At 36.9% G+C, this 12,207-nt stretch overlaps 1 protein-coding gene across 1 annotated transcript; it reads right to left on the bottom strand.

Annotated features, from left to right (window-relative positions):
- Positions 1–9,477: 9,477 nt before the first annotated feature.
- Positions 9,478–10,720, bottom strand: LOC130935287 (probable aquaporin TIP-type). The gene is made up of 2 exons (XM_057864976.1): positions 10,243–10,720; positions 9,478–10,134 (listed from the first exon to the last, which is right to left on the bottom strand). The coding sequence occupies exons 1-2, from the start codon at positions 10,621–10,623 to the stop codon at positions 9,763–9,765; spliced, it is 753 nt and encodes a 250-aa protein (XP_057720959.1). The 5' UTR covers positions 10,624–10,720; the 3' UTR covers positions 9,478–9,762.
- Positions 10,721–12,207: the final 1,487 nt, after the last annotated feature.

Here is a 12,207-nt window from a genome sequence, read left to right on the forward strand (position 1 = left end):
AGAAAGTTCTTCAAATTCAAAGGATTCTTCACCAAGAAGATTGGATGCATGATCTTCATCACCAAGGGAACTCAATTCTTGCTTCACTCCTTCCAAGTTTTCATATGGGATATGCCTTGGAGGTTGTGCACATTCCTCCTCAACATCAACTTCAATCTTCTTGGAGGAGTTTTCTATAACTTTAGGTTCCCATGGAGGTTCCGCATCTCCTAAGTCTTCAACCATTTCTTCCTTTTCTTCAATAATCATAGGCTTCTCCAATTGTTCTAACACAAAGTAGCATTCCTCCTTTTCCACCGGAGTTTCCAATCTCTCCTTCATGCTATGTTCCTCTTTAGATTCTCCACATGTAGCCATGGGAGTTCCTTGAGTGTCCAAAAGTTGGGATGCTAGCCGGTTTACCACCTCATCCAAGGCGGTCATGAATTGTTGCACATCCCTTATCATCTCCTCTTGTCCTTGAAGAAGAACACCGAGGGTTTCATCCATTAGAGGTTGGGGTGGATGGGAGGGTTCATCATATTGGAGAAAGGGTTCATTATAGGAAGGTGGTTCTTCTTGGTAAGGTGGTGGTGTGTATTGAGGTGGTTCTTGGGAGTAGTAATCTTGGAATTGTGGTTCCATGTATGGCTCATATGGTTCAAAAGGAGGTTGGTATGGTGGGTATGGATCATGATCATATGGAGGTGTTTGTTGAAAATAGGCTTGTGAGTGTGGTTGAGGGTCATGTTGAGGATATGACTCATAGGCATATGGTGGTGGTTCTTGAAAATCACAAGGAGATTCACCATAGCTATTGGATTGATATGCATCATAGAATGGCTCTTCTTCATAGTGCATTGGTGGAGGTTGTTGCCATGAGGATTGATCATATGCATATGGCTCCTCCCACCTTTGGTTGTCCCATCCTTGATGCATGTTGTCATTGAAATTCACATCTCCTACAACATAGTTGTAATCATACTCATAGCCAAAATGAGAATTCATGATGAAAAGAGAAAGTAAAATTCAAAAGCTAATAGAAATTAAGAGAAACAAAATTCTACAACTAGCAAATAAAGCAAAAGGCACTATATTCACAATATTCACATATATACAATAACCAATAACATAACACCATTGCAACTCCCCGGCAACGGCGCCATTTTGATGATTGGATTTTTGATGGTTTAGAATTTCACAAATGAATTCTCGTTGCAAGTATAGTTCCTAAACCAAACAATAATCTTTTCATACAAAAAGCTGTTTGTCACTAAAACAAACCCCTAAATTTATAAACCGAAGTATTGAAACCTCGGTTTGTTCTCCCTAGGAATTACAATAAAGTGTCTTGTTATTGGTTGTGAGTTATTTTGGGGTTTTGATATGAAGCATGAAAGATAAATGGCAAGAAAGTAAACTAAGGCCTAAAAAGGTCTTGGCAAGTGTTGGTGGTCAAGGATCTCTATCCTAATCACTAACCACAATATGAGAATTGGCAAGGATTAATCTCATTAAATCATCCTCTAACTAGTAGTAAAGGAAAGTCAAATGAGCTATATCAATCCTAGTCCATAAGTCCTAACTCTCCACTAATTCAATTAGTGAGAACTAGAGTAAATGGCTCCTAATCATCAATTACTTGGACATTAGTAACTCAAGAGCTCCTAAGTTACCTTTCCAAGCCAAGAGTATAAAATTCTACTCTAAAATCCAACCAAGCATTTCATCAAACACTTGGAAGGCATAAAAGGAAAGCATAGTAAATCAACAACAAGAACAAAATCTAACAACAATTATTACAAAGAATTAACAACAACAATCAAAAGAAACACATTTATTATGAATTACCTTGATTGAATTGAAAGAGAGTAGAAGAAACAAAAGTAGATCTACAACAAAACACAAGAACAACATAAAGGAAATTACAACAAAAGAATGGAAGACGAATGAATGTAACAACAAGGAATTGAGAAGATAAAAGTAGAAGAAGATGAATTAAAATCTAGATCTAAGAACTAAACCTAATCTTAATCCTAATCCTAGAGAGAAGTGAGAGCTTCTCTCTCTAGAAACTAACTCTAACTACTAAACTAAGCTCAACTAAACTAATGGTAACTAACTTCTAAAGTATGAAAAGTATCTCCATTCCCCCTTCAATCCTTGGCTTAAATAGCATCAGAAATGAGTTGGATTGGGCCCACAAGGCTTTAGAATTCGCTGGCTACGTATTGCTTTAAGTGGACCATATGGCAGCAACGATGTGTGCGCGTACAGTGCGCATTCGCATCACCATACGTGTAGCAACTATGGCAAATCTTATATCGTTTCGAAGCCCCGGATGTTAGCTTTCTAACCCAACTAGAACCGCATCATTTGGACCTCTGTAGCTCAAGTTATGGTCGATTAAGTACGAAGAGGTCGGCTTGACAGCTTTTGCGATTCCTTCATTTCTTCATGAGTTCTCCAACTCTACATGCTTTTCCTTCATTCCCTTGATCCAATCTTTGCCTCCTAAATCTGAAATCACTTAACAAACATATCAAGGCATCTAATGGAATCAAGGTGAATTAAATTAATCTATTTTAAGACCTAAAAAGCATGTTTTTACTCTTAAGCACAATTAAAGGAGAATATACAAAACCATGCTATTTCATTGAATAAATGTGGGTAAAAGGTATTAAAATCCCCTAAAATCAATACAAGATAAACCCTAAATATGGGGTTTATCATCCAGCCTATGACATCCTTGTGTTGTTTCAGCACTTGGATAAGTTCCTCTTCTTGCTCCTTACTCAAGCTTGAATTGATGATCACTGGGTAAGTGTTGTTATCACCCAAATATGCATATTTCAAGCTCGGTGGTAAGGTCTTCAACTCTAGTTTAGGTGCCTCTACTTCTTTGTTGTCCTCATGGTTCATATGACTGAATTTGCCATGGTTCCTTGTGGTAGTTCTTCACTTGATGCTTGTTGTTCTAGCTCTATTGTTCCCTCGCATTGTTCTTCTTCCAAAACCCCTTGAAATATCTGTTCGATGGTGTCTACCATCATGCATTCTCCCATGGATTCCTTGTGATAACTCATTGCCTTAAAGACGTTGAAGACCATCTTCTCTTCATGTAACCTTAAGACTAGTTCCCCTTTTCGCACATCAATGATGGCTCTAGTGGTCTTCCTAGGATAATTGAGGTGTTGACCTCTTCTTCCATGTCCAGTACAATAAAGTCGGCTGGGAAAATAAACTCTCCTACTTTCACCAACAAGTCTTCCACTACCCCATGTGGAAACTTAAATGTTCTATCAGCCAATTGGAGTGCGATTCTCGTTGGTTTGGCTTCCTCAATCTTCATTCTCCTCATCATGGTTAGAGACATGAGATTGATGCTGGCCCCCAAGTCACACAGGGCTTTTTCAATGTTGATATCCCCTATGATGCAGGGGATTTAAAAACTTCCTGGGTCCTTCATCTTCTGAGGGAGTTTCTTTTGTATGATGGCACTACACTCCTCAGTTAGCACTATGGTCTCTTTTTCTCCCCAGTTTCTTTTTTTGTCATGAGCTCCTTCAAAAATTTGGCATAAAGTGGCATTTTCTCTAATGCTTCAGCAAATGGTATATTGATTTGGAGCTTTTTGAAGATCTCTAAGAATCTGGAGAACTGGCTATCCTTCCCATCTTTCCTCAGCCTCTGTCGGTATGGTGCCTTTGGCACATAAGGCTTCAAGGTTGGCTTTGGTGAAGATGGGGCAAGGGTCTCTTCTTCCTTCTCACTTCCCTGCTTTTCTACAACCTCTTCTTCATGGTTGCCCTTGCTTGTGATTGCTTTTTCTATAACTTTCCCGCTTTTGAGTGTGATGGCCTTGTATTCCCCTCTTGGGTTGGCCATGGTATCACTGGGAAAAGTATGAGTGGTCATTGGGATTTGCTTGGATAAAATTCCCACTTGTTCTTCCAGCTTTGAGATTGTTGCGCCTTGATTCTTCATATTTGATCTGTATTCTTCTTTATTGTCGTCTATCCTTCTATCAGTCTGTGTTTGTCTCTCCATAAGAGTAGAAATAGCTCCTGTAAGCTGTGATGATAGTTGTGCTATTTTAGCCTCCACTCTCTCAAAGTCGCTTTTGATTTCACATGGTTGCAAGGTTGAAGTTGATGTGTCTTGATGGTGGTTATTGTGTGTTTACTGGGTGGTATGGTATGATGTGTTCTGTGAGTTATGGTAGGGTCTATTATTGCCTGATTGATGGTCGGGGTTGTGGGTGTTGTGTTGGTTTGGCGGGTAAGGTTTGTTGTGGTCTTGGTTGTGGCTTTATTGGTTCCCCCACCTAAAATTTGGGTGGTTCTTTCAACCTGGGTTGTATGTCTTAGAATTGGGATCATATGGTGGTCTAGAATTGTTCACGTAGTTTGCTTGCTCCCATTCACCTTGAGCTTCTGATGCATCTTCTTCTTGGTGTGGTACTTGAGCTTGAACAACTAAAACTTGACCAGCCTCCATCTTCTTGGTTAAGGCTGCTAGTTGTGCTGCAATTACCTTGTTTTGAGCTAACAAGGCATCCATAGAATTGAGTTCTAGCACTCCTTTCTTTTGAGTTCTTTCTGAAGCATAGAAATACTCATTTTCAGCCATAGTCTCAATGACATCTATGGCTTCTTCGATAGTCTTTTTCTTGTTGAGTGAGCCTCCTGAAGAGTGGTCACATCCTTTTTTGCTTCATATGACAGTCCTTCATAAAAGATGTGTAGTTGAACCCATTCATTGAACATTTCTAGAGGGCACTTTCTTGTCAAAGCCTTGAACCTCTCCCAAGCCTCATAAAGTGTTTTTCCATCTAGCTACCTGAATGTCTGAACCTCGGTTCTCAATCTATTGACTCTCTGTGGAGGGTAGAATCTTGCTAAAAATTTGTTTACAACTTCCTCCCATGTGGTTAAACTCTCCTTGGGGAACACTTCCAACCACTTTGCTGCCTTATCTCTGAGTGAGAAAGGGAACAAGAGTAGCTTGTAGGTGTCAGGGTGTACACCATTGGACTTGACAGTGTCGCATATCCTCAAGAATGCAGTGAGATGCTGATTTGGATCTTCTTGGGCACTTCCTCCATATGAACAATTATTCTGGACAAGTGTGATGAGTTGAGGCTTCAACTCAAAGTTGTTAGCATGGATTGTTGGTTTCAGGATACTGCTGCCACAGTTTCCTGGGTTTGGGTTGATGTAGGAGCCCAAGACTCGCCTATCTTGCCCAACATGATTGCTAGCTTCCTCTCCAACATGGTTATGTGCTTCTTCTTCCATGGTGGTTTCTGGGTCTTCTTCCACTACTTCCTCTCCAGCTATGCCTTTGCCTCTTGCTTCCCTCCTTAATCTAAGGAAGGTCCTCTCAGGTTCACTATCGAAAGAGGAGGAAGTTTCTCCCTTTCTACCTGTCATACATTCAATAACAGCAAACAGAGGGCAAGTGAAAGAATCACCTTAGTTAAGATTAGTGGTTAACTTGGTTGATGCAATTAATCAAACAGTTAGAAGAATGGAATTATGGACAATGGATAACTAAAATGCTCACAGCAAATAGACAAAAATCATAATGGAAAAAAAATTAAAAAAAATAACAAGGTAATTAAAATGCTTAATCTAGCTCTCCAATCAATTTAATCATTGTCAAATTCAAACCAATCCCCGGCAACGGCGCCATAAAACTTGATGAGTCCGGAATTCACACCCCTTAAATTTTTTTTATTATGAATCCACTTTGGCAAGCGCACCAAAATTATCGTCAAGTATTAACCCACAGTGGAGTGGGATCGTATCCACAGAGATTGGTAGTTTTGAGCAATTTTAATCAATTGGTGAATTAGTCAAGTTAAACAGAATAGATTGTAATTGCAGAATTATAAATGGGTAGAAACGTAAATGACATGAAAGTAAAGAAAAGCAGTAAAGTGCAGAATTAGAAATGGCAAGAATGTAAAGAGTAGAAACATAAATGACTGAATTGTAAATGGGAATGGGGATTTGCAGAATGTAAATGAAAGTTGTAAAGAACCTGATAGATGAGAATAGGAGAAATTCATTGAGATCAGAAGATGTTGTCTCTTTGGATTAAATTCAGCTTAGATCCTCATCAATCATGTAACTCATTGACCTCTTAGCAATCATGATTGATTGAGCCCCAATCCCTTGGTGACTCAATCTCTCAGATCTTGATCAATAGCCAATTCCCTGGTCTAATTGCTCATGAAGAGAGATATGCTTGGTCCCTGATTATACCACACATCATCATAGGTCCAGGTAGAGGGAGGATTGTATGTCACCATATCCAAACACCAAAACCCATATGCTACTCAAGTGTGAGAAGGGATTTCTAGCATGGTTTCATGTTTCCTTTTCCAAGGTTCATATGAAACCCATTTTGCATTCAACCTCTTTTCCAAGATGATTGAATGCAAGAATGAAAAAATGAAATTCCTTCTAAAAAATCAAAGAGAAGATGAAAAGAAGAAGAGATTCACTGTCATTAATCCATCAAGTACAACAGAGCTCCCTCTCTCAATGAGAGGGAATTTAGCTACTCATAGCTTAGAGAAAAGTACTCAAGATGGAGTGAAAGGTAAAACTAAAAGGTCTTCTAACTGCTTAATCCCCTTCTCAGTACTTCTTGGGTGTTATTTATACTACTCCTAGCTCTAAAAAAAATAAAAGAAATACAAAAGTGGAAAAGGAAAATTACACTTTGGAGGGAAAAGAAACTCAATAAACGTGATCTCCCAGCTGGCGTGTGGTTGGCGCTTCACTGGCATGCCACGTCCTCCTCTAATTCTGGCTTGGTGTGCCACGCCTAGCTCTTCAAGTGGCATGCCCTCCTACATTAGCCTCCCTGGTGTGCCACGCCTTCGAGCCCAAGTGGCACGTCCAGGGTCTTATAATTACCCATGTAGCCTGGCGTGCCACGCCTTCGAGCCAAAGTGGCACGCCCAGGTCTTCTCCCTCTTCTTCTTGCTTCTGGAAAATTGAACTAGCGTGGCACGCCCAGGGTCTGGCGTGCCATGCCCTTGCTGTGTGCTCGATCCATCTCTTCTGGAAAGTTGAACTAGCGTGGCATGCCCAGGATCTGGCGTGCCATGCCCATTTGTGTGCTTGGCTCCTTCGCTGGCGTGCCACGCCCAACATTCAAGTGGCACGCCCAGAGTGGAGGATGGATGCTGGTGTGGCATGCCTTCGTCGCCAAGTGGCACGCCCTTATGGTTGGCTTCTTAACTTCCTCTCTGGAAAATATAACCAGTGTGCCACGCTCAGAGGCTGGTGTGCTACGCCCATCATCTTGCCTTGGTTCCAGTAGCTGGCGTGGCACGCCTAGCGTTCAAGTGGCACGCCATAGTGAGATTCTTGAGCTGGTATACTACGCCTTCGACACCAAGTGGCACGCCTATCCCTTTCTTTGGCTTCCTTGTGCATTGGGATGCCACGCCTGGTTGCTCAAGAGGCACGCGTAAGTGGGGATGAGAGCTTGGCGTGGCACGCCTTCGATCTCAAGTGGCACGCCTAGGCCTTTTTAGCCTTCAACTTCTTCTTTGGAATCTTGTACTAGCGTGCCACGCCATGTTGCTCAAGTGGCACGCCCATTCATTTGTTGGTTCCTCAAGCTTGGCGTGCCACGCCTGACTCCTCAAGTGGCATGCCCAAGTGACTTTTGAAACTGGCGTGCCACGCCTTCGACACCAAGTGGCACGCCCTATAGTAAGTGATGGGCTAGGCGTGCCACACCCAACCTGGCGTGCCATGCCCCTTTAATGGCCTTCAATGTTGCTTTCTGGAAAAATGTATTGGTGTGCCATGCCCATGTACATGCTTGAGAACCCCTCTGGACTTCAGCACTGGCGTGCCACGCCCAGCCCCTAGCGTGCCACGCTAGTGTACTTTTTGTGGCGTTTGCTCCAAGTGGCATGCCCGTTTCACACGCCAAGCTTGTTTTGTTGTTTTCTTCCCATTTTTGATGTCTTTTTCACCTGAAATTCAGCACAACCTCATTTCAAAGCAATGTACTATACTATTCATCAAATATTGCATGAATTGCAATGATCGAATGAGATTATGCTCTTTTGTGGTCCTTTTTATGCAAGAAAGAAGGGTAGATGATGTAAGTCATCAAAATCCAACAAAAATGCATGAAAATTATGCTTGATTTGCTTGTGTTGAAAGTTGTTCTTATAAAATTGTTACTGAATCAGTCCTAAACTTTTTGAAAAATTAGCGACCGGTGGTATAGTTGATGCAAATTAAAAGCTTTTGGGACAAAATTAAAACAAAATAGAACTTAGAGGTATTTTTGAAATTTTTGCCAAATTTCTAAAAATATATATATATACTTTATCCAATATCATATTATCTTTGAACTACATAACAAATTATTTTTTATCAACAAATTATTTTTACTTTTAATTTTATCTATATGTAACTTTTTTTAATTTTTTTTGGATTAGACCTATTAAATTAAAAGCCAATAATTTATATAAATTATATATATCACATTAAAGCAACGAGCTAATGAAATTTATATATAATTTATTTAAATTTAAATAATATAAAATATTAAACACTAATTTTTATTTTTCAATAAATATTATATTATAATTTTATATATTTTTTCAATTATTATCAGGTCAACGGTTTGATCACTGATCTATTAATTGAACCACTAACCCAATAATTTTATTAGATTGATTATTGGTTCAATTTTGATAACTATAATGTACTGATTTTTCATAAATTACACCGTAAAATTTGTAACCATTTTTTCTGTATTAATTTTTCAATGTCACATAAGTTTTTAAAATAAATTAAAATAAATTATAAATAGGCACACTAAGTATGTTAGCAATACATTTAAAATTAATGTAAAAAATTTATATATTGACTTGAAAACATAATAAATAACATAAATACATTCAAACCTAAATGAATAAAATAAACACATTTAAAATTATAAAATTACACACTAAGTATTTTATCAATGCATCTAAAATTTATAATAAAAAATTTATATACGAACCTAAAACTTAATCAATAATATAAATATATCTAAAATTAAATAAATAACATAAAAATATCTAAAATTAGGTATTAATATATCCAAATTTCATTAACATGATAAATTCTAAATCAAATAGATAAATACAACAACAAAAAAATTATCATCACAAATTCATGAAGAAAAACACTAACATACTAACAAATTTCATTAACCAAAAGTTACATGTGAACTGGTTGCCGATTTCGTTAGCTCTCGTTTTTTGAATATTTAAAATTAATTTTTTAGATTTTAATTTAATTTAAATTATTTTTTAATTTGTATTTTAAATAAAAAATATTAAATTTATTTAAATGTATTTATTTTATTTTTTTTAATTAATAAAATAAAAAATTGATTAAAAGAACAATTTAAAAAATACCTAGTTAAATTGAGAAAAGAGATAATAAGAAAATGGAATGGTACAAGTAGAGCGAATAATAAAAGTACTTGAATGGTGGGCCATGTACAAATGAAGGTAAAAAAGAGAAACTAAACTTGTTGATGATCATCATCAACCACTGAACCAAGGATCAACGGCCACCGATTCAACACAAAAGGGACAACCCTCCAAAGTCCAAACTGAAATTTCAGAGTGATAATGATAATAATAATTAAAAACCACAAAGGAAAAAAGGTAAATTAAGCACCATACAGAAAAGATTTCTTTTTTTTTTTCAAATACACAAATTTCCTCAATCCCTTTTTAACTCTCTAGTAGTCAGTGGTTGGGAGCTGCTCATGGGTGTGGCTGATGAAGAGAACCTCGTAGATGACTCCGGCAATACCACCACCGATGAGTGGGCCCACCCAGTAGATCCAGTGATTGCTCCAGCTCCAGCTCACGACGGCGGGTCCGAAGGAAACGGCAGGATTCATCGATGCACCGTCGAAAGCCCCACCTACAAGGATGTTGGCACCAACGATGAAACCAATTGCGATTGGTGCGATAGTTCCCAAACTACCCTTCTTGGGGTCAACAGCGGTAGCGTACACAGTGTACACCAAACCGAAAGTCAACACAATTTCCAACACCAAAGCCTCACCAACACCTACTCCTGATGAGAGTGCAAATGCTGGAACAGTCTGTGATGCACCGTAACAAAACCCACAGTAAGAAAACAATATAATACTAGTAAACAAAACAGAAAACAGTTACGAAGGTGGTGTGTGTAACGGCTTTAACGGACTTACGCTTGCGGTGACGAACTTGAGGAGCAAGGCAGCGACGATGGAGCCGAGGAGCTGGGCGATGACGTAGACGATGCCGCGGAGGAAGGTGATGTTGCCGCCGACGAAAGCGCCGAAGGTGACGGCGGGGTTGACGTGGCCACCGGAGATGTTGGCGCCAACGGAGACGGCGACGAAGAGGGCGAATGCATGGGCGATGGCGGCGGCGATGAGGCCTGCGGGTGTGGCGGCGCCATCGTTAGTGAGCTTGTTGTATGCGATGCTGGAACCTGAACCGGCAAAGACGAAGATAAGAGTAGAGATGAACTCAGCGAGTCCAGCTTTCAAGGTGTCTGGGTGAGTTGCCTCTTCGGGCCTTCCGATAGCGATGTTTCTGATCGGCATCTTCTTCTAATGAGTGAGCTCAACAGTGATAAGGAGCAAGAATGGGTAGTGTATGCTCTCAGTTCGCTACTGGTGTTTCGTTTCTGCTCTCACTTTGCTGTTATATGGAGAAGGACTAGCGCTTTGTTCCACCGGCTGCAGCCGGTTCCCGGTTATACATGTTGAACTTGATCATGGATTTGTAATCGTGCCAACTGCCAAGTAAGCATTATGAGAGGAATCTCGTTTTTCCGAAAACAAAACAAGCTATTTCATGACAGCCTGTGTGAGTCCCCCTCTATTTTGGTCAGTTTTTATATCAAAATTTATTAAAATCTTTTTTTTTCATAGTATTCCTACTCCAACAGTCCGCTAAAATTTTAAATTTTATTTAAAAATTTATTATTGAACAATAAAATATATATCAACATTTTTTTGCAACTATTTTTAATAATTTTAGTCGATATATATTAAATTATTTTTAAAGAAAAAAATAAATAAGTTTTTAACTATATAATCTGTGGACATATAAATTTTTAAAATTTAAAAATATATTTAAATTTTTTATTTCTTTTAAATTTAGGCATATCGATTCCTCATATTCACTTAGATTTATTAAATTTAATGCATAAATCAAATGTGTTTCTTATTATACTGATCTGGTTAATACGAATGTACACTTAAACAATTTTTTAAAATGAGACAAATTAGACTTAAGAATCAATGTGTCTAAATTTTGAAAAGATTAAAAATTTAAATGTATTTTTAAATTCTTAAAAAATTAAATGTCCACATATCAAAAAATTAAAGATCGATTTGTCTTTTTTTCTTATTTTTAATAAATAAATTTTATTGATTTATATGATAAATATTAATGTAAATTATATTAATTTATGTATATAAATTTTGCTAAATATAAATATAAATTATATATTTTATGTAAGTAAATTATATTTATTTAAAATAAAAATATTTGTTGATTATATAATATTATTATTTTTATATTTATAGTATTAATAATTTAATATCATACTTTTTATTTTGATTGGTTAAGAAGTTTTTTTTTTTCAAATTACTTCAATTTAATCCTGCCCTTATATGATATTAATATCAAAGAAATTTATTTCTTAAAATAAAATGATCAACTATCAAAGTCAAATACGTTTAGACAACAAAAAAAAAAAAATCAAATGCGTTTAATGTATATTAAATGACTACTATTTGGGTTTAAAAATAAAATAAGGTACTTATATATGTAATAAATACTTTAAATGACTACCTATTTTATTGAAAGCAAAAATAAAGTATGTTAAAATATAGGAAATTATTTTTTTTAAAAATAATCCATTTCTGAATCTGATAGATGATTTAATTAACTTTTAACACCTCGTATTATTATTATTATTATTATTATTATTATTATTATTATTATTACTTGAAATTAGATTCTGAATATATCCGAAAATATTAGTATATTTATAATAAAAAAAATAATTTTTTTAAAATAATTTTATTTTTAATGATAGATAATTATTTTTTTTTTAGAAAAATTGTTGAAATTTTGTTGTAGATAAGTAAGAGTTATCTTAATTATTTATTCTATTA

This window comes from Arachis stenosperma, chromosome 6 (assembly GCF_014773155.1).
Source record: "Arachis stenosperma cultivar V10309 chromosome 6, arast.V10309.gnm1.PFL2, whole genome shotgun sequence".
Classification (NCBI taxonomy): domain Eukaryota; kingdom Viridiplantae; phylum Streptophyta; class Magnoliopsida; order Fabales; family Fabaceae; genus Arachis; species Arachis stenosperma.